This window comes from Rhinoraja longicauda, chromosome 42 (genome assembly GCF_053455715.1).
Source record: "Rhinoraja longicauda isolate Sanriku21f chromosome 42, sRhiLon1.1, whole genome shotgun sequence".
In the NCBI taxonomy this organism is placed as follows: Eukaryota; Metazoa; Chordata; class Chondrichthyes; order Rajiformes; family Arhynchobatidae; genus Rhinoraja; species Rhinoraja longicauda.
Window position 1 is genome coordinate 654,418 of NC_135994.1, and position 23,260 is coordinate 677,677.

General features: G+C 39.6%; 1 protein-coding gene across 2 annotated transcripts in view; it reads right to left on the minus strand.

Annotated features, from left to right (window-relative positions):
• The window catches only part of pan2 (poly(A) specific ribonuclease subunit PAN2), a 61,369-nt gene that overhangs the window by 21,855 nt on the left and 16,254 nt on the right, over positions 1–23,260 (minus strand). For both annotated transcript variants that reach the window (XM_078431480.1, XM_078431479.1), the window contains exons 10-26: positions 21,684–21,803; positions 19,853–19,972; positions 16,687–16,815; positions 15,949–16,148; positions 15,318–15,466; positions 14,658–14,764; positions 13,545–13,643; positions 12,631–12,704; positions 10,649–10,790; positions 8,738–8,875; positions 7,800–7,859; positions 7,147–7,237; positions 6,366–6,523; positions 6,110–6,253; positions 5,501–5,680; positions 1,527–1,620; positions 642–842 (exon numbers count right to left, since the gene is read on the minus strand). In XM_078431480.1, coding sequence (XP_078287606.1) covers positions 642–842; positions 1,527–1,620; positions 5,501–5,680; positions 6,110–6,253; positions 6,366–6,523; positions 7,147–7,237; positions 7,800–7,859; positions 8,738–8,875; positions 10,649–10,790; positions 12,631–12,704; positions 13,545–13,643; positions 14,658–14,764; positions 15,318–15,466; positions 15,949–16,148; positions 16,687–16,815; positions 19,853–19,972; positions 21,684–21,803 — 2,206 coding nt within the window. The remainder of the gene's footprint in view (positions 1–641; positions 843–1,526; positions 1,621–5,500; positions 5,681–6,109; positions 6,254–6,365; positions 6,524–7,146; positions 7,238–7,799; positions 7,860–8,737; positions 8,876–10,648; positions 10,791–12,630; positions 12,705–13,544; positions 13,644–14,657; positions 14,765–15,317; positions 15,467–15,948; positions 16,149–16,686; positions 16,816–19,852; positions 19,973–21,683; positions 21,804–23,260) is intronic.

Below are 23,260 nucleotides of genomic sequence, written 5' to 3' on the forward strand. Positions count from 1 at the left end.
GGTGCTAGCATTAACTGGATGGCTTAAAAAAAATCATCTTGAAGGGTTTTGCAAACAGTGAATGAAGCAGATTCTGAACAGTGGGGAGAGGAGAGGGCGTGGGTGTGGTGTGGGCAGAGCAGCAGCAGGCAAGCAGGGAATTAATCTTTGATCAGACCCAATGCTACTGAAGAGAAATTTTGTAAGGTCACCATAAAAGTGAAATATTAAGAGAGGAATTTACAAGAGACTTCCAAGGGCAAGGATGACAGCAGAAAAGAAACTCACCAGCAAGACAGAAGATAGGAGAGGTTGATACCAAGTCAGAGGGGTAAAAGTAAGCATAATCATACAGAGAAAAACATTCCCTACATGACATTTCTCACTCTGCCTTGCGGACAAAATTATAGCTAATTGGAACTGAATTAAAGGAGAGTTTTGTGCTGAGCCCATGTTCCAGAAAATTGAATCACCAAATTCAATACACTTTAGTCAGCACAGTTTTTCCTCAGCAGTGTGCTGCAGGTAAAGTTCAATTTCCATGCAGTTCCCCAAAAGTTTGATTTTCCAAGGCTATCTTTTGATAAGCATAATCTCTTAGATTTTAAGTTTATGCAATAAAATCTCTTTACACAAAAATAAGAAATAAAAGAGGCACTTACTTTTTGGACTGCTCTGGACTTCTTCAGACTCTGGTACTTTCCAGTCCATCTTTCTGCCCTTCTCATATAGACCTTTCAGTATTTTTCGGAATTCATCCACATCCATGCCGTGTTTGGTCAATTCCAGGTACTTACGGTAGAGTTGTAGTGCTGTACGCGCATCCTCTATGCTGTCATGTGTTTCACCCTGAATTTTTAGCTCTATCCAAGAAATCAACAAAGCGCCAATCAACCTCTCTATATAGAAGCACATTTTGCAAGGCTGGACAACATTCTCCAGCAGAGGCCTAACTAGACGACCTCCTCTCTGCTCTCTATCAGCTTGTCTATTTCTGGTCCAATTCTTCCCAACCTTTCCTGCAGGTACTAACACCCAATTGTGTTTTGCACCAGTTCTTATTAACAAAGCAGTCATTTTACACTTGAACCTAAACAGTAAACATTAGCAGATGATTTCAATTGGGAGAAAGTCATATTTAAAGCTGAACCTTGGCCCCTCTCATTTTGGATTTCCCCAGGAAGGATGCTAGACCGTATCAAGACCAACTGCTGTGCCTCTGCTGTTGCCCCAGATAATATTAGTTAACATTAACCAGGTATGGGATCTTCAAGATCCACAGGATTCAGCTTTCCCATATCAGGTAGCAATCACATGGGCAAAAGCCCAAACTACTGAAATGCTGGGCAGTAACCTCTCTCCTACAGGTTTAACTGCAGTACTCAATGTCATACCATTCAGTAAAACATAAGAACATAGGAGCAGGAGTAAGCCACTCAGCCCTGCTCTGTCGTTCAATATGACAATGGCTGATCTGTTCCAGATGCATGTTGATCTACAGAAATGCATGTCAAAAACATGTCAAATGGGTTGTAACACATACAGACCTAGAAAATACCATGCAAGGAAACGCAGCGAGATCATCCTCTTCCGAGGCATGTGAAACAAATACACAGTGTCTATCACTTGCTCCTTTGGAATCTGAAAATGGAAATAGGCAGAAAAATATATTACTCTAAGCCTAAAATTTATATAATTCAAAATTTCCTCAAGCTAGAACTTGGAATTGGATTTAGTATTTTGAACAGTTACAGGAGAATATTTTTGAAAGTCATTTTTAATAGCCTGACAATGTCAATCTATTAAAAAAAGTATTTATGTTTGCAAGGCATTGACACTAGTGTTTCTTTAATCTTTGCTTACACTGTTTTTTTGTTGAAGGTTATGTTATTGCAACAGCAATACAAATTGTGGATGCTATTCTGTGCAAAATACACCACACCCCAACTATCTCACAATGAACAATTCACAGAGAGCAGTTACTTCAAGTTACATTAACCTCATGGGTCATATTTTCCAAGTAAAGTTTGCCAACTAGGAGCTTCACTCACTCGCCACATTGAGCCAGATTGTGCTAAAGAGACTGCAACACGCATATCAGTGCTTTCCAACTGCAACGCTTGCACACTGCAGCATGCAAGTACAAAAGCACTGGAGGTCAGATACAGGCATAACAAATTTCTTGCTCCATTCATGGATTTACCTTGGGGCATTCAATAACTTGCTGAACTAAAGTGCTGAATGTAATTATATTGCACCTGTTTTACACAGGATGCAGCTGGCACATTTCATGTAGTTCCTTTCATCTGACCGGGATTGGCAACATTCATTAAGCTTATCCTGCTTTTTTGGTTATCTTTAATTCTATGGGCATGTTTTTATTTAATTGATATTTTGATTTTAAAAAATGCTTTGAGACACTTAGCAACAGTGAAACAGGCTTTCGACAGCACAAGCTGTTAAAGACGAGCAAGCCTGCAGGCTGAAACATAGAGGCCTGGCTGCCACTCTATCTGTTCACAAAATTGTCAGGGAGCCAACAAAGGTTGTGAGCAGCCAGACAGCTACAAAACATTAAAGCAGCCACAGGATTAGCATAGGAGTGCAACCATGGGTAGAGGATCAAATAACTGGCCTCACTGCAGTTTTACTAGCCATTTTTCATTTTTAGAAAAAAGATTTCTGTTTCCAAAACCCCCAAGTCTGCTCAGTTATCAAAAGTGTATTGCAATGTGCTGGGACGAAATTTGGATGTGATACAATAGGAGCAAAGAATCATCTTCAGCTTGTCTGAACAAGGATCAATTAGAAGTCATGGTTCCTTTTAACTTGTGGTGTCAATTCAAAGCAAGACCAGCTTTGCTTTCCAATATGCCCTCCAGAAATTTACTGCTGTTATTCATCTGAAAACAATAACTTGGGTGACATTGGCTCCTATAGAAAATACACCATTTCAGAGAGAAGCAAAGAAGTGGGAAAACATTAGCTGCAAGCAAATCCGGCTTGAGAACTCCAGTCATGGAGTTGAGTGACACAGTTAAGGGACTTAAACCTGCAAGTGAAGATTTCCAACCCCAAAGAAGGAATTCAATAACTTTGGCCATTCAATAGAACTGGTTCTCTAATGCCTCCAGGAAGGAGACCTGCCACCCATTACCCTGGTCTGACCTTCATGTGATTGACACTTAAACCTCCACAGAGTAATGAGTGAAAGAGTTAATGGCTATTAACTTTGCATGATGGGATGCTTGGTCATTGCCTGCAAACCTGTTTGTATGCTTGTGGAGCTTCTACATTGTTGTAAGTGACGGAATGCTAATTGCGCATAAGGATGTGTCTGGTAGCTGAAACTTACAATCCCTGGAAACCACAGAAATAATAAAATGGTAGAATGAATGAACAGGATGCCTGAACCTTGGGTCCTGAATAGCTGATGTTTGCAAAATTGCACCAGGCAGGATAAGACTATGCAAATCTTAAAGTCTCTAGCGGTACATCCTGTTATCCCTAGGAAAGACGTCCGAGAAAGACGATGGACAATGCTCTCGTTAAGATGAGGATGTGGTTAACTGTTGACTATTTGTGGGAGTGTGAAAACAGGACCTTCTGTGGTATGATAAGGGTCATTACCTTTGACTAATGACTTATTGTGTAAAATAGTTTATGACTTTAGGGTGACAAGTACATTGTGTTCTAATACAATGTGATTGATTTGAAGGAAATGTTGTGTTAAACATTCTTGCTGCAAATTCTGTATAAAAATGCTGCATCTTGGAGTGGAAGCAAGGGGAGTGCTGAGTATGGTCATACACCCGTAGCACTGATCCCCCCCCACTCCCGTCTGATGATAATTAAAGCTTTGCTTGGTTTACCTTTAACTGCTCATGTTGTTGTCTGTTTTAAGAAACGAACTTTAACATGAGGAATCATAATATATGCTTGTTTCATCAAAATAAAGTTATGTCACTTAATAACATACAAAATCAAAAATAATGCCGGTCATACTGAAACCCTTCTAACTTCCACATTTGGACCTGAAGCAAGCTGGGCTCCCCCTAAAAAAATGACCAGTTTGTTTTCCCAGCCTTTCCTTCACCCCTCCACCAGTTTTTAACCAGCCTTTATGAGAGAGATGAAAGGGACACAGTTGGGGAGTGTGGGGGGGGCTCCTGAAGACAAATGAAATATGACTCAGGAAATTTCCAACTTGAGGATGTTTATTATGTCAGCAGTTTTAGGGGCTTTCAATCTTTTCGATGCTGGTAGGCCTGCTTCAACATATGCAGTTATTTAAAAGAGAATCTTGTGGATGTATTACAGCAAATCAGGCATCTCTCGCAGATCAGTGGCTGCCCTTGTAAATTTGCTACCATTTGGGAAGGACTGGCAATAATTAATTTGCGCTTTTTCAACAATACAACTGTGTGAAATTTCATTGAGTAGCCAAAGAGCACAGTGAGATTGTAAGAAAATAATAACTGTAGATGCTGGTTTATTCCAAAGACAGACACAAAATGCTAGAGTAACTCAGCGGGTCAGGCAGCATCACTGGAGAACAACGGATCTGACCCAAAACATCGCCCATCTATGTTCTCCAGGGATGCTGCCTGACCCATTGAGTTACTCCAGAATTTTGTGTCTCTTTTTGTACAAAAGCAATATTAATTTAGGATCAGAGTTAAAACATTTGTCCCAAATGCAGCTAGGCCATTGTGTTTAAATTAAAAAGGAAATGAAATAGTTACTTGACAGAGAGAAATAAAGAGAAAGCAAAAATAGTTCAAGGTATTTTTTGATTTATTTGCCACTGGCAAGGCAAGGATTTATTACTCATCCCCATGTGACCTCAATCTATTTCAGAGGTTAGTTAGGAGTCAATTATATTCCTGTTTCTGGATTCACTTGTAATCCAGACTAGGGAAAATAAGATCAGCAGATTTCCTTCTCCAAGACATTAGCGAGTCAGCTTTTTGAAAAATATATAAAATGGCAGCATCTTAATCATTATTTCATAGTAGCTTTTCAAATCAGATTATCTATTAAAACTTCAAATCCAACATTGTTGTGGTGGGATTGAACCACTGGACCCCCTCGTTACTGGATCAATGGTTCAGACATCACCCACTAATTTATACTAATGTTACCGTGTGGTGGTTTGTAGAGAAAAGTGCCAGTACAGAACTGATGGGCTGAGTGGCCTGTTGCTCTACATGTTGTGTTTTGTTTTAATAAGTATCCTGTTCCTCTATTACTGGAAGAATAAATCCAGTCTTTACCTATTCAAGTTTGTACGCTACATCATAACAAAATAAAATATTTCCTCACTTAACATCTATTAACACCATTCCCACTTTTCAGCGTCATTAAGTTAGTCGCAACAAAAAGGCCAGTTGCCAACATTGCAAGACTTGACATGATGGAGACGAAAGAGGGAGGGAGATGATGAAAGTGTCCACAAATACAGGAAGCCACATCAAGTAGCTTATCCCAATTATTATGTTTGTGAGCTTTCTAAACCTACCATAAGATTTATGACTCTGAAGTCCTTCTGCAGCCCATGTCCCACAAACTTCACGCCAACATCAATGAGGAACCTTAGTTTCAGGTACGTTGACTTCAAGGTGGTTAGGTGTTTGGATGAGATTTTGGCATCAAGGTCCCCAGGTTTGATTCCAGAATACTGGGTTAGGTAATCCACAACCTATTGTTTTTTTTCCAAAAGACAAACTTGTGGAATAAGCGCACAAGATAATTTTCAGACAGAATCTAACTAACATTTATCCAACCGAAGAGATACTTGCTTCTTCCCACACACTGCAGATCCTGCAGCTGAAATGTGCCCAACCTGCTGCCAGGTTTACAATGATACCTCACTGAGCTGCCAGGATTTCACCTCCTGCCAAAACAAGTTGTTTGATCTCTCTGTAGTGCCTTTCTGCTCAGCATAGAGAAATTAATACCAACATAGTGGACTTAAAACCCAGGAATTAACTGAAAACAGAGCATCTCACAGCTGATTAACACTGCAATGATTTACATTAGTGATATAAACAATATACTTGATCAACCACAAAGCAGAAGTTGCCAAATTAGGCAGCAATATCAGAGGAATCATTATTCATGCCATTACCTGTTCCTGTGTGGAGATGTAATCATCAATGAAGGGAACCCCCTCATTTGGTCCCTGACCACGCACACACGTGATCCTTGCCACTGACATCTGACTGGGTTTGATGGTGGATTTTGTCCCATCACTGCGTAGCTCTGCTTCTTCCTGTGAACAAGCAACACCAAACCAAGCAAATCAACCTTGTCACTAGGAACCAAGACAAAAGAGTGTCCCAAACGGAACAAGTCATCCTCTATCCCAAGAAAAACAAACGTACCTGATTCAGAGTGACAAACTCTGCATCTAAACCCACTAAATCATTGGATTGGGGCATTTCATTCAACATGAGTGGGATGAATGTTGCATGACATTTTCGCTGCTTTCTAGCTAGAGATGCTTCTGCCAGCAAAACACTAGCCTCAATTGGATTCTTTACTAAAGGAGAGAGAAAAAAAATATTGACAAAGCATATTCATTGCAAGCAGACCAGTGTACGTGCGAGAAATATCACCAAGTAGTTCACAGGAATTAGAAAAAGGCAACACCATCAAATGAGCTAGGTCGAATCTTACAAACTGATTGTCTTGGTCTTCCATACGAAGAATAAAGCAGCAAATTGTGCAAACTGTTCAAATGATACCATTGCTGGTTTAAGAGGTTGGTACACAGTTAACACAAAAAATAGTAAAACATTATAATTATTCATAGCTGTATCATTTTAAATAGAATTGGCAAAAACACAAACAGAAAAAAATCTGAAACTGCAGAGACATTTCATCGTTTCAGAGGAAACCAAACCCCTATCTTCAGCAATTTAGCCAATCAGTGGATATTACATCTGATGTAAAGGTCAGTATTGCCCTGATGATGGTTACTGAGCTATTGTGGAGTTCCTTTTTATTTAAAAATGGCCATATTTCACCATAATCTCGCCATATTTACACGTGTACTATTAGCACCCAAGCGCAGCTCAGCTCTGCTGCAGCAGGAGTGGAGAAGATAAAAATCACCCTACCCACCTCCAGTTGGTAATTCATAAGTCACAAAACGTTACCTACTGGTTAAATCATACTTGGAATTCAGATTCCGTCTAGCATAGTACAAAATGCAGGGGATCTTCCAACTTAAATCAAACTGCACAGCTTCACACTGAAAAAAAAACCAAAGCAAATATTTAAATATACCACAACAACTTTAAAAAATGTTTCACTTGTCCCCTACTTAAACGAATTGCTCACTTTCCCTTCCTTTCCTTTCCCAAGAGGAATATCATGTAAGCTACTCCACAAGATTTGTGGCAGCGCTACTTAATAACCTACTGTTGAGTAATGCCCCAATGATCCTCCTTATTCTGGACAGCACCACTCCCCTCCTCACCCCAAACAACCAGCAAACTGTATGTGGAACCAGGGCACAAAATCATCTTCACTTATTTTGATCTACTTCACTAGAATACCTACATATAGAAATAAAAACAATGCTGGACGTTCTCAGCAGGTCGGGCAAAGGTTTGTGCCCAAAAGATGCCTGTGATAGGGTGAATGGCATACAAAGACATTTCTGCAAGTTTTAGAAAAGGGGGAAATTATTTGTGCAAACTAGAAAAGGAATATTTCAAATTAATACTTAAGCCAAGTGTACACATGGAAAAACTCATATTATTTTTGAAAATATAGAACAGTAGCTTCAAGACAAAAAAAGTGTCAATTACCTTGTCAATTGGTTCTATGAGAAAGTCATTAAACAGATACCATTGTTTATGAGTGACACCCTGAAACATTAAAACATTGCATGAGCTACAGATCTTACACCAAACCTGAGATAGGAGATTTCCAACACTAATGCACTTGCGAAACATCACAAATATTACACATTGCTTTTCCTTCCATTTTTGCACAGGCTATTTGTATCACTAACAAAGCAAAGTAAATTAGCATTAAACAGATTCCTTCAGTAATGTTATGCTGCAGACCTGAATTGAGGAAACCAGTTTGAAATTTATGGTCCAAAGTGCTTCTGATTTAGTGGTAAAGCCTTTTTCACGTACTAATTTATGACTTGTAAAAGATTCACTTACAGATGGCAGCTACCATTTGGGGTACAGTGAAAGGCTAAAGTAATGCTCTTTATGCAGCTATACTTGCTTTGCATTTTGGAAACTTAGTCTGTCAAGAGTCAAGAGTGTTTAATTGTCATAAGTGCCAAAACCAACAAAACAGTCTATGCTCATGAGACGTATGGAAAATATCTGGCTATTTAAACATTTATTGCAGGAAAGGAAGGATACTTTTTTGATTAACCTCAGTGATGATCTTATCAATTGAGATGCTAGTCAGTAAAAGTAAAAAACTAAATATTTTTGGTCACTTTTGTTTTTGAAGATGATGTATTCTCGATCACTGATGGTAGAAGGGAAATAAAATGGTGGATGTTTGAAAAAAGGTTTCTTTAAACTCGTGTCCAACAGAAGTTGAAGTGCAAACTATAATCAAACATTTATTAAATGTGGAGATTAAAAAAGTTAAACTCGTCCATTGAGAAAACTGAAGGTTTTAAAGTGCATCAATGCTTCTACTCTTCATACTACCATTCTATTACTGTACCAAAATTCTTCAATAGCAAGACATTTGGATACAGATTATACTGCACCTCCTTCCGCTGGTGATAAGTTTCCCCAACTTTAATGTGTGCCACAAGACTGCCACCAGTCCGAGGATCTAAAATATGAGCCACGGTCACCACCAGGTCGTACAGATAGGTGTTCTCCTCATCTTCTGAAGCAGACAGCTGCAGAATAGGGCCAAAGTAATCAGTAAACATTCTGCTCAGTAACCATCATAGCAAGCAATTGGCTCAAATAACTGGAAATTAATATATTGAACAAACACCAATTTGTTGCTTCAAATAAACAGAAAGAAGTTTTGATGCTGTTACTAGGCATCGGAAATAAATAGCTCTTTGAAATAGATTTATGTTGTTAACACAAATTTCAGTTAAAAATAAGAATGGAATTTTGGAAACCACATGCGTGCAACTTCAAAGACATCTTTTAAAATAACATTTACCAGATCTCTTCCCTCCCATCCTTAAACCATTGAATTATTGGGCCCAAATCCCAAGTCTCCAACTCAGAGGGGAGACTTCCCTCTTCCAATTTGCACAGATCACCATCTTTACAATAGCATATTAATCAATTTAACGCCTGCATCTGGTCTGGCTTTAGGTTTAAATTACACTTTAACGTCCTTCAAATTGGTCTTAAGATATGATAAAACAGGGAACTTCAAAATCTTCCTTTCTAGTGTCAGGAACGTACACGAATTAAGTTCCATACTGTATTGCTGCCAACTCCAAGAGAAAAGAATGGACTACGTACAAAAACTACATCAACCAGAGACCAAACAGAAGGTACATTCGAACCAGTTAACAATGCCTGGAAGGACATGCAGGATAACACATTTCCAAAAAATAATTATTAATTTATATATTAATGGTTCTTGTTTGGAATATCATTTTGACCAACCACAAAGGAGAAAGGAACAGAGGGACCAGAATAGCACAGTTCAATTCCCCAGCACATCAGCTATCTACCTTGCAACTGTTTAAGTTTGCAGAGAACTGTGAAAGTAAGAATGCTCCCTCTAGCATCTCTAAAAGAATGCTCCCTCTAGCATCTCCCTCTAACATCTTTAGTTCTGTCAACAGTTCCAGTGTACTTACACGACTGTGCAAAAGTTACCTGCACGATTACAGTTGAATACCAAAGGTTTTTCTCAATTTTGACATTACATAATTCTAATTTACAGGGAGTGATTCTACAAACATTTTTTTCCCCCCAAGAAAAATATTAACCAGGACATCAATTAGAAATTTAATAATCAAGACAACTTCATAGAGTTGGAGTTGCATAGCGTAGAAACAAGCTCTTCAGCCCAATGTGTCAATGCTGATCATCATGCCCATATGTGTTAATCCCACATCTGCATAATTTCTATATCTCTCCACACTTTGCCATTCAATTATCTTGCCCAGATGGCTTTTAAAATGTTACTCCTTCCAACTCCTCTGGCAGCTCATTCCAGATACCAACTACTGAATAATTTAACCCTCAGGTTCCCTCTAAATCTCTTTCCCCTCACCTTAAATCTATGCCCTCTCGTTTAGACACCCCTACCACGAAAAACAGACGCTGGCTTATCTACCCTATTTCTTACCGTCTTTCCTCTGATTTACAGTCCTTAAATGCGCTTTTAAAAAAACACAAAACCAATTCAGAGAGATGCACGTTATCTGCTTCCACATACCTGCTCTGAGCAGCTCATCCTTGGGTCCCATCTTCCCCTTCCCCCTCCGCACAAAGAGGAAACTGCTTCGCCCCTATTTTTCAATACCAAAGGTAACCTGCCAATTTGAGCTTCCCGCTTACAGCCCCACTTACCACTGCTCACATTTCATTTTTGATCACCTGTCTGATCTTGACTAAAATTTTACAAACATTAGAATCAATCTCTTGAGGGGAGGTTTGAAAAGATACATCAAGGATTAAACTTAATTACATACGCCTTCATTTTCAGTCCAGTTTGTGACTTCTAGCTCCTTGTTTTTTGACAGCTTCATCTTGATAGAATTCGGCATCCAAATATTTTTCAATTCCTCAATTGATGTATAGAAACTCAGGCCTTCTGCATTACAGAGTGCTTCCCTGATGATAAAAAGTCAAAGCATCTACTGGTAAATGGAACTTTACATTATCACTCAATACATCAAGATGAAATTGGTCGATCTATTTGAATTATTGCATGGGAATAGAAGCACTGATGTCAGACAGCAGTACAAACTAGTTCAAAATTCTTCAAGAAGTGGAAGGTGCATTACCCAGCTGTCATCTTTGATTCACAAGCACAAACATCCATGTCAAAGACACCTACGGCCGACTCACATTTATTGACTATAGCTCTGTCTTCAACACCATCATTCCAACCAAACTCATTTCCAAACTCCTGGACCTAGGACTCAGCAACTCCTCTGCAACTGGATCCTCAACTTCTTGACGCATTGACTGTAATCAGCAAGGATGGGCAACAAAAAATACTCCACAATAATTCTCAACACAGGTGCCCTGCAAAGCTGCATTCTCAAAGCCTTACTACAGTCCCTATGCACCCAAAACTGGGCGACCAAAATTCAGCTCGAATGCATTTACAAGGCAGCAGATAACACCACCATAATAGGCCTGATCTCAAATAATGATGGGACAGGGGACAGGAAGGAGATAGAGAGCTTAGTAGCATTGTGTCAAGATAACCTCTCTCTCCATATCAGCAAGACGAAGGAGCTAGTCATCTACTTCAGGAAATTAGGTGGTGTTATGTGCCCCAGTCAACAACAACGGTATTGAGGTGGAGATGGTCGAGACTTCAAGTTACTTGGTGTAAATATCACCAATTTGTCCTGGTCCAACCACATGGACACGATGGCTAAGAATGCACACCACTGCCTTCATTTCCTCAGAAGGCTAAATAAATTCAGCATATCTCCAATGACTTTTCTCAGTTTCTACAGATGCACCGTAGAAAACATCCTATCTGGATGCACCTCAGTTTGGTATGGCAACTACTCTGCCCAAGACCACAAGGAATTGCAGTTATGCAGCCCAGTCCAAAGCAGAAACAGCCTCCTCGTGGGAAAGCAGCCGACATAATTAAGGAGCACTCACACTGCAGCCATTCAATAGACAATAGGTGCAGGAGGAGGCCATTCGAGCCAGCACCACTCGAAGGGCCGAATGGCCTCCTCCTGCACCTATTGCCTATTGAATGGCTGCAGTGCGAGTGCTCCTTGATTATGTCGGCTGCTTTCCCAAGGGGAGGCTGTTTCTGTGATGGACTGGGCTGCATAACTGCAATTCCTTGTGGTCTTGGGCAGAGTAGTTGCCATACCAAACAGGTGCATCCAGATAGGATGTTTTCTACGGTGCATCTGCAGAAACTGAGAAAAGTCATTGGAGATATGCTGAATTTCTTTAGCCTTCTGAGGAAATTCCTTCCTCTCCCCTCTCCTGTCAGTAAGACAATACAAAAGCTTGACAGTACATGCCACCAGATTCAAGAACAGCTTCTTCCCTGCTGTCAAAGATTCTTAAACAGACCTCTCACATGGCAAGACTTCCCAATCGACCTTGTGTGGCTCACGCACTTCAAAAAAAATTGAGCTGCAGTTTCTGCAGGTGTAACACTATATTCTGCACTCTATTTTCTCTTTTACAATACCTGATGCACTTGTGTATGGTATGATTTGCCTGGATAGCATGCATTTTTTTTTTTTTTAAACTGTATTTCAGCACATGTGACAATAATACACCAATAGTTTGCAAGCATGGTTCTTTTTAAAATTTGACCTGGAAAATCTTGTTGTATGTCCAGGTGTTGGGACAACATGTTGTTCTTGAGCAGACACAAAGCAAAGACAACAGTTATTAAATAAAATGTCTTGAACTGAGCTCACCACTCATGCGGACAATAGCACACTTTAAAAATCCCTACCATTCTGTTGGATTGTTTTCTTTCATTTTTATTGCTTCCAAATCTTCCTTCCTCATTTTGTTGCGCAATTCGTACTGCAAAAAAAAATTTACTGCTAAAATATTCAAAAGCAACAAATTAAGCTACCAGTTAGATGCGAACTGTCCCCATCTTCATTGTTTTCTTCTTATGAATGTAATAATTCATGCACAGGACCTGACATTTCATTTAATTGACTACGATTCATGCAATCAAGTAAGAATGATATTTCGACATAGAAACTATCAGTGAAACTCTAGCCTATTCTCACACATAGTCATGGATAAGCACTTGTCAAGAAAGGCACGAGAATGAAGTTCAAGTCCATCCTCGCCTTAGAATACTTTCACATTCACTTTCCGGGGTTCCTGGCTGACAGTAGCTTTAAACTAGGAGAGATAGCAACTAGAAATAATGCCCTTTCTACTATCCCAGCCAAAATAGCTAATGTATTAAACGTAACATTTTTCTCGTCAATATAATTCAAAAGTGCAACAAACCTCAGGAAAAATAAATCTTGAAATGGAACACTACGCAGACTCAAAAGGCTTTTGAAGTGCTAACTTGTATTTCCGGAATATAAAGCTCTTTGCTTTTGAAAGTAGTTTAAAATTATTGCACTACACTTCATTCATCAGGCTGCCTGCTCTTCAGCTTCACCTAGCCACTAACACAATATTCCAATAGTATCTACAATTACAGCAAACAACTCTCTCTTCAATCAGGGAATGGCTGGCATTCTCTCCTTTCAGCACTATCCATTTATTTCAGAATCTTCTTGAACACTGAACACCACTTCCTATATTCCCCAAATGGGGATGGAACCCCTGAAAATAGTTCCAGGTACATATAAAGGGTGCATTTGAAATAATAACAATTAATTCCTCGGTACAGACCTCAGCTTGGCATTTCCAAAATTCAGCTTCCTTTGTGCTGTTGACTTCACAATTAATAACAAGAACATCAGGCAAGCATCGAATATTCCTCGTTTGAATCTAGAGCAAAACACAATTTCCAATCAACACTGGACGCTCGATAGTGTATGGCACATTTTGATACAGTACCACAAGATGGCAATGAGTGATATGAAAGTCAAAGCTCAAAGACCAAACACAGAGTGTTCAAAAACTCTAATCGGCTATTTTAGGTCACTGAAGCAGCAGGCTTGATTTAGAAATTTTTGGAAGAATTTCATTATTTTCTGTAGAATGGATATATGGTCCTGTTACATTTAAATTCAAAATATATTCTCATGACAAAATGCACACCAACATAATCAGTTAAGGAATTTAAGAGCAAAAGATCCATTCATTTAATTTTGAAACAGTGCACATGTCGTTTTATTTTGCAGTAAGATTTTTACTTTAGTGCACCAAAACCTTTGACAAAATAAAATGTCAACAGTCCCAGGAATACTTTACACAGTAATGCAACTACATTTGCACCAGATGTAGAAATGGCAAACCAGGCATCAGCTCAGCTTTTCCAAAGGATTGCACCCAACCTCTCAATCAATACTATCCTTGAACTGTTCACAAAGAAGTAGTGATAGATAATCCCCCAGACTGGATCACTACATTTAGTAAGCTTTAAGAAAAACTACAGAATTAAAATAATTAAGTTTGCCAGACGAGTTGTCCCAAGATCCTATTGAAGCAACAGTCCTGCTTTTTAAAGAAAAATAAATCATGATTGAAAAAGTAACCAACCTACCAATCAAAAAGAACACATTTGGAAGGTAAGACCAGCAACACACCAGGTGCTGCAGAGGACAATCTAGCAGGAAATATTTTAACATCTCTGTAGCCGAAAAACAGACATGAAACGTGATTTTACAGAGTGGTTTGATCTTTCATGAGATAGCTAAAGGAACCAGTATAATTAAGATATTCTCAAACAATTCAACAGCAAAATCCTTAAATTTTTGGAAATTCATGATCCGAGGTTGTAAAAGTTGAATGGCAAAATATTTATACTCCTTGCTCCCTCCCCAGGCCAAATATACAAACCGTGGGCTGGTACTTCTCACAATTTTCACACCAGGCCTGGGTGTTCTGTTCAAGGCAAATACTTCTCTTCAGCACTTCAGCAAATTCATATTGTCGAATAGCTTTGTCTAAAGCAAAAAGGAGGCACTAAGTATTGTACATAAAGAACATTTTTGGACAACCAAGTTCACAGAATAAATAGAAAGTGGACACATTTCGAAATTATTTGAAGTTGGAACTGGTTCCAACCTGGGATTTTCTCTGCAGTACAGAATTAAAGGTGCAAAACTGATGTCATGAGTGGGACAAGGAAATGACTGTGTGGCAAATTTACATTGTGTTTCCTGATAAATACGAACACAGGAATTTCTGAATGGGAAAACCTGAGAAAATACTCAAACAATTTTTTTTTAAATTTCTTTGTTGACAAAGTATTTGAGACCAATACATTTCAGAGGTCACTGTCATTTAACCAAATTAAAATGTCATTTAAAAAAAAAAGATGAAGTACAAAAACTACGTACAGCCCGAGGAAACTGATGGTTAAAGCAATGTGGAAGTTTCTATGTTTCTATGTGTCACACTCAAAATTCATGTGGAGTTTAAAATTAACCTGATGAATAAATGGTAAAATGATGTAATGGTGAAGGCAAGGCAATTCATGATCCATGCACTACTCACCAGCAGTATTTATATCAGGGTATTGCAAGGTAAAAAGCAGGCTTGAAGAAACTCGAACGGTTTCCTTCCCACAACGGCAAGTGCTACAGTTCTCAACTTCACAACCAAACAGCTTCCCAATCACAGATTCACCAGAGGATCCAAATGTACTGAAGACAAAAACAAAAGCTTGTGAGAATGCCACATTTAAATAGTATATTAGGCTCAGCATGATACAAACAGACCATGTTTCATCTGCATCCACCAGGTTAAGAACAAGGGACATCACAAACCATTGAGTCTTCCCTCCATTCCCTGCAGTAATGGGGCTGAGATTTAGAATGCAGTAGAGTGAAGGGTGTAGACGAAATAGTGGCGAGGCATAGTGTTGTACCGAGGCGTAGTGTCACATGCAATACAGCAGCCTAATACTGACTTCATTTATCACAGATAATGTTAGCTGTCCACCAGTAAAAACTGTCTGGAAATAATTTTTCATAAATGGTTGCTCTGTGATATAACAATTGTGGGGATGCCAATGAGGGATTCCCCTCAAGTGCGCGAAATTCCAATTGCACAGAGCAATGCATAACATCAATGCTTTTGATAAAAATAAATCTAGTTAGTCTATCTTAAAATAGTGCTGTCTCACCTTCCCATGACACTCCGATAGGCCTGTGGACCTTCCTGCTCTTGTGTCTCCTGATGTAGCTGCGTCAATATAAATCGGTTCCAGCTCTGTACAAGTCGGCCCAGATTCACCTTCCCAGTCGCTTCATCTGAATCAGCTAGAATCAACCCAAGAGCAGACGCCTCTGGAATAGTTCGGAAAGCTCGAAGAAAATTGCTGGCCTATAAGACACAATGAAAGGAAACAAAACATGATATTTTTTATACCCAATTTTGCACACAGCCACAAGTTAACAGGGACTATAGTAATCTGGTTTTGAGACAAAGTACAAGATAGTCAACATTAGGGAAGAGTGTTGTTGATCATTGTTTACTCCTATACAGTCTCTTCTAATTCAAGGATAAGCCACAGCACTAACCACCAACACAAAAGGTACTGCGGAAGTGCAGAATTGCAGTGGTAAGTGGCTGGAACATGCCATCAAGGGAGATGGTGGAAGCAAATGCAATAGTAACAAGCAAGCGGCATTTAGACATAGAAGCAGGTAGTGAATAGAGAAATATGTACACTGTACAGGCAAATGGGATTAGTTGGAATGACATTTTTTTTCCAGCTGCTACCGTTGATTTGTTTGCTTTTTATAATACGCAGAGTACGGATGACTATTCTGGCCAAGGTGATGCAGTTAGAAAAATCCACATAATGAACACCATGCTCAATGATCACACCATCCACTTTACAAGCTCAACATTCATCTACCTGGCATGGGTCACCTCTGGAGAGATCAAGCATGTGAAACAGAAATCCAAGTTCACAGCCCAAGCAAAACTCCTTCTGACACAGATGATTTTGAACATGGCAACGGATGGGCTCCAGTAAATAAAGCACCTACAATGGGAGAAGAAAGCAAAGAAAACAAAAAGTCATTAAAAAACTTCAAGACAAACACTTGTCTTAATTATTAATTTAGATTACACCCATCTTACATTCTAAATTTTCACCTAAATGCAACACATGCTATTTCTGGAAAATGGATCTTTCCAACATCAGGTAACCACTATAAAACAGTATTTCTAAGTTAAATAGAGCTCAACTCATTCTACCCTGTCCAATTATGTACTTCAAGATAATCAGATGACTACTTACTACTGTACGAGCATAATATTCTTCCATCTCCCCACTGCAGGAATGAGACTGACAACTGATTAGCAAGAAATATCTTGGAGCATTTTGATATTGTAGGACTAGACCCAAATCCAAAATGAAATGGAATGAAACATTTTAGTTGGGATACCTCACAGCCATCAGGTGGAGATTAAATTCTAATTACTTTCCTCCTGGGATAAAGGGGTAATCTGAGGAGGGCAGAGTTGCCAGGGTTAAAAATAATAACAGATGATTTCATTGAAACACAAGATTTTGAAAAGAACAGACAAGGTTGACAAAGTATCATTGAATCATTGATGTTGAGAGGCTGTTTTCTCTGGCTGAATACACATGTCAGTCTCAGGATAATGAATTATACACTTACGACTTCGATGAGGAGAAACTTCATTAAGTATTGGAAATATTTTAAATTCTCTCACCCCGAGGGCTGTGGATGAGGATATTCAAGACAAGGTAGATATTTGAATGGCAAATGAATCATGGGATTTGACAGGGAAGTGAATCAGGGGATCAGGCAATATCTTAATACAAGGAGAAGACAAATGGAGAAGCTGCATGGCCTACTCCCACCTTTGTTCCTTATTTCTACTGTTTCTTCCCGTTTGTGAGGAAACACCTACCTTTTATCTACTCACTAATCACCTCCACCAGGCAGTGATAACCGGGAACTCGGAGGAGGGTGTCGGAAGTAGAAATCATGGGTATAAAAACCACATCTGACCTTTGCGGCTCAAAAAAAAAACTTGCATGGTAAAGTTGGGTATTCTCAATTTGCAGTGAAGTAATGGCGGTTACAGCAAGATTTAGAAAAAAATTATTCAGTATTAAGTGGGAAAAGAAATAACAATTCCTTTGCTTATCCCACTCTTTTTAGCGGTTCAGCGATAATGATTCATTTGGAAATTCCCCTACATCTTCATTAGACAATAGACAATAGGTGCAGGAGGAGGCCATTCGGCCCTTTGAGCCAGCACCGCCATACAATGTGATCATGGCTGATCATTCTCAATCAGTACCCCGTTCCTGCCTTCTCCCCATACCCCCTGACTCCGCTATCCTTAAGAGCTCTATCCAGCTCTCTCTTGAATGCATTCAGAGAATTGGCCTCCACTGCCTTCTGAGGCAGAGAATTCCACAGATTCACAACTCTCTGACTGAAAAAGTTTTTCCTCATCTCAGTTCTAAATGGCCTACCCCTTATTCTTAAACTGTGGCCCCTTCTTCTAGACTCCCCCAACATTGGGAACATGTTTCCTGCCTCTAACGTGTCCAACCCCTTAATAATCTTATACGTTTCGATAAGATCTCCTCTCATCCTTCTAAATTCCAGTGTATACAAGCCTAGTCGCTCCAGTCTTTCAACATATGATAGTCCCGCCATTCCGGGACATTCCGCCATTAGGAAACACTTGGTTTCCACTTGCGGTTTTCCCTCACCTTTGCAAACTATATAGCAAAGATGAGAGAGATGCTGTGGGAACAACCCCATTTCTTATTAATATGAGCAAAGTGACAGCACAACTAAATCCGTAGTAACATTCGTTAAGCAGTGACGATTGAATCACATTTCTATGCAAAGAAACTGAAATTTTACATCGGTAAATTAAATGAATTTCAAACACAAGAAAAATAACTATTGCGTCAATCAGACTACCTTCTGTATAATAAATACGATAAATTAGCACATGCATTGTCACATGTGACAATAAAGTATTCCATTCTATTAATCTGAAGGATGGAATCCATAGAACCACAGATGAACAAAACCGAATTACAGAAAAGTAATCTGTTTTTTATCAATACCACAATTTTTTAAATGTCCAATTCATCCTTTTTTTTTGGCGGGGGGGGGGGGGGGGGGAGGTTGGGAAGTACATCCTTTATTGGGTAGTAGGGATATACATTAAAAATGTAAAACATTTTATACTTGCCAATAAGTGGTCTCTTGTGGCTCCATCTTTCCTTAGCTTTCAGGTGAAAACTGGAGGCCCTCAATACTGAAGGCTAGCTACCGCACCCTTCATTTTTCTCCTCACAGGTCCCTCTGCGCGCTCTTCCCTCACAAAAACACTGGCTCTGCCTTAACTCAATACAATCCATTTTTGGGCAGCACACTTATTGAAAGACGAAGACTTAAGAATGTGCAGGAGGAATTTATCAAAATGATTCCAGAGATGAGGGACTTTAGTGCAGTGACCAAGAAGCTGGGGTTGTTCTCCTTAGAAGAGAGGTTTTTGCAAGGGGATCCACTTTCAATAGGAGGTATTTAAAATCATAAATAGACATTTCTGACTTGCAGAAGTATTAAAAAGCATAAAATGAAGACAGGCAAAAGAAAAAAATACAGCTAGTGGTTGGATCGGGAGGCAGAAGAAACAAATTCAAAAGTATCTTTCAAAAGATAGCTGGATAAACATCTGAAAGGAAAGAATCTGCAGCACTATTGGGAAAGGGTAGGGGAGTGGAACGAAAGGGTTGCTCAGGTGTTGAGTCAGTACGGAATTGGCACAACAAATGGTATTTGCTATGCTATAAAAATCTTACAATTCTGGGAATATTATAGAATCTGTAATATTGGCAAAAAAATATAATTAGGCAAGATCTTTTGCCAGATGATTTTCAACTGCAGAATGGAATAGCAACACACAGTAGCACGGTTCCCCACTAAAATCACAGCCAGGGTGTTTTTCACTTTTATTTAACATGTACAAGTGCTGACTATAGGAATGCAACAAAAAGCTGGGAGAATGTCGCTGACCTGAATCATACAGTTGCAGTAGGCATTGGGAATGTGTGGCTCCAGCCCAGCAAACAAGGTCTTGTTGTAGTGCTTGAAATCAAAGTCTTCCAAACCAAGTTTTGAATATTTGATAGTAACCTAAACAAATACATTTACAATCAAACTGCTGAATAATTTTGGCACAGGGCAAATATGCTCAAGAGTTCTTCGTAATCAATCTAATAGTTAAGTAGGAAAATAACTACAGATGCTGGTTCAAATTGAAGGTAGACACAAAATGTTGGAGTAACTCAGCGGGTCAGCCAGCATCTCGGGAGAGAAGGAATGGGTGACGTTTCGGGTCAAGACCCTTCGAAGGGTCTCGACCCGAAACGTCACCCATTCCTTCTCTCATGAGATGCTGCCTGACCCGCTGAGTTACTCCAGCATTTTGTGTCTACCTTCAATCTAACAGTTAAAATACATATGACTATTGCATTTCTCAATTGATAAAGGAAGAGCAAAATATAATAAAATAATTACTTCAAAGCAAGTGACAGTGGTGGAGGTGGGGGAGAAATGTGGGAAAAAAGGTATAGGCTGAAGACCAGGAAAAAAAACTTCAGGTTAACCAAGAAGCAGAGTGTTGGCTAATTCAGGGGCTTGGCCAACACTACCCATATTCTTCTGACAAACATAGAAACATAGAAACTAGGTGCAGGAGTAGGCCATTCGGCCCTTCGAGCCTGCACCGCCATTCAATATGATCATGGCTGATCATGCAACTCAGTATCCTGTACCTGCCTTCTCTCCATACCCCCTGATCCCTTTAGCCACAAGGGCCACATCTAACTCCCTCTTAAATATAGCCAATGAACTGGCCTCAACTACCTTCTGTGGCAGAGAATTCCACAGATTCACCACTCTCCGTGTGAAAAAAAACTTTCTCATCTCGGTCCTAAAAGACTTCCCCCTTATCCTTAAACTGTGACCCCTTGTTCTGGACTTCCCCAACATCGGGAACAATCTTCCTGCATCTAGCCTGTCCAACCCTTTAAGAATTTTGTAAGTTTCTATAAGATCCCCCCTCAATCTTCTCAATTCCAGCGAGTACAAGCCGAGTCTATCCAGTCTTTCATTATATGAAAGTCCTGCCATCCCAGGAATCAATCTGGTGAACCTTCTCTGTACTCCCTCTATGGCAAGAATGTCTTTCCTCAGATTAGGAGACCAAAACTGTACGCAATACTCCAGGTGTGGTCTCACCAATGCCCTGTACAACTGCAGCAGAACCTCCCTGCTCCTATACTCAAATCCCCTCGCTATGAATGCCAACATACCATTCGCTTTCTTCACTGCCTGCTGCACCTGCATGCCTACTTTCAATGACTGGTGTACCACGACACCCAGGTCTCGTTGCATCTCCCCTTTTCCTAATCGGCCACCATTCAGATAATAGTCTGCTTTCCTGTTCTTGCCACCAAAGTGGATAAATACAGGGCAAGATCCCTCAATGATCCAAATCCACTCCTGTGGGTTTTCCACCACAGGAAATCTTCAGTCTTCTTACCCCATGGCAACAGGTCGACAGACACCATGGTGGAAAGTAGAGGAAGAGATCTGGCAGCTGACTTAGAAAAATGAAATGGCCAGAAGTTTGGCAAACACGAGAAAGCAGCCTAGGTCAAACTACACCACTTTCAGGTAAGAAACTCCTTAAAAATATAGTTTTCTGGAACAGGAACATACCCTGATAAAGTACATTTCTACTAAAATAAGTTAGTTTTCAGAAATACTTTATAATCCTAGTCAATGGAACCAAACATGGAATGATAATCTAACTCAAAGCAGGGTTTTTTTGGCCTCAGACCTTTCGATATTTCTTTGGGACCATGTACAGGTGAGTATCTTCCTCCCTTCCAATAGGAGACTCAGGGATTTGATTGTAGTTGTCAAATTCTACATCCATCTCCTTCAATTTATATGGAACCTAGAAACAGAAGTCTAATTACTGATCGTCTAAAAAAGTAAAACACATAGGGATCTGCTAATGGCTTAGTAGGCAACAGTTAAGGTGGTGTGTTGTTAAATCATACATAGCAGAAGATTTTAGCATCAATTCTTGGGCTGTGCTGGACAACTTCACCTGGCACAGCAGTGGGAGCGATCATACCGTTATCAAAGTTAAAGGAGGGAGGCAAAAAAGTTTCATTATTCAGTGACACATAAAGACACACTCAGGCTTGGCAGTTTTACTCCTACAATAGAACCATTAGTTGGCCATTTGGCATTTGTTCCAGGGCCTTCTAGCTTAGGAACAAACAAGATTCAGAACCTTGAAAATAAAAGCAAAATCTATATTCATAAATTGCCGATTCTGCTTTCAAGCAGAACGAGATTTTGTTGGAAAATTTAAATGCAATACTTTAAGATGATAATATCATTCGACTTGGACTAATATGTATGTGCCATAACTGAAGTTACACTTCAATTCCAAAAGTGACCAACAATCCCATCTAATCCAAATATATCACAATAGCAACTTTAGAGTCACAGACGCATGCAGTGTGGAAACGGGCCCTTCGGCCCAACTTGCTCACGCCAACCAACATGCCCCAACTACACTAGTCCCACCTGCCTGTGTTTGGCCCATATCCCTCTAAACCTAAACTATCCATGTACTTATCCAAATGTTTTTTTTTAAAACATTGTGATAGTGCAGCATATTCCATATACCTACCACCTTTGCATATAATAACTGCCCCTCAGGTTCCTATTAAATCTTTCCGCCCCCTCTTTAAATCCATGTCCTCTGGTTCTCTATTCACCTGCTCTCGGTAAAAGACTGCATCTTCCCTATCTATTCCTCGCATGATCTTATACACCTCTATAAACTCACCCCTTATCCTCCTATGCTCCAAGGAATAAAGTTCTAGCTTGCCCAACTTCTCCCAAAAACTCAGGCCCTTCAATCATGGCAACATCCTCCGAAATCTTCTCAGCACCTTTTCCATCTTAACATTTTTCCTAGAGCAGGGTGAACAAAACTGAACACAATACTCTAAATATTATTTTATTTTTTATTTCATATTTCAGATACAGCGCGGAAACAGGCCTTTTCGGCCCACCAAGTCCGCACCGCCCAGCGATCCCCGCACATTAACACTATCCTACACACACTAGGGACAATTTTTGTATTTTATTGTGGCCTAACCAATGTCTTGTACAACTGTAACGTGACCTCCAACGTCTATACTCAATACTCTGACTGATTTTGCTTTGAAATTCAAAATACAAAAAAAAACAAACAAAAAAATTTCCCTTCCCCACATGCAGTTTCCCAAAAAGGTTACAGGACAATATGTTGTGATGTTGTGGCACAATCAAACCATGGCACTAACACTCATGCCCACAATTGCAGACCAGTTCCCATTCTAGCCTGGCTGT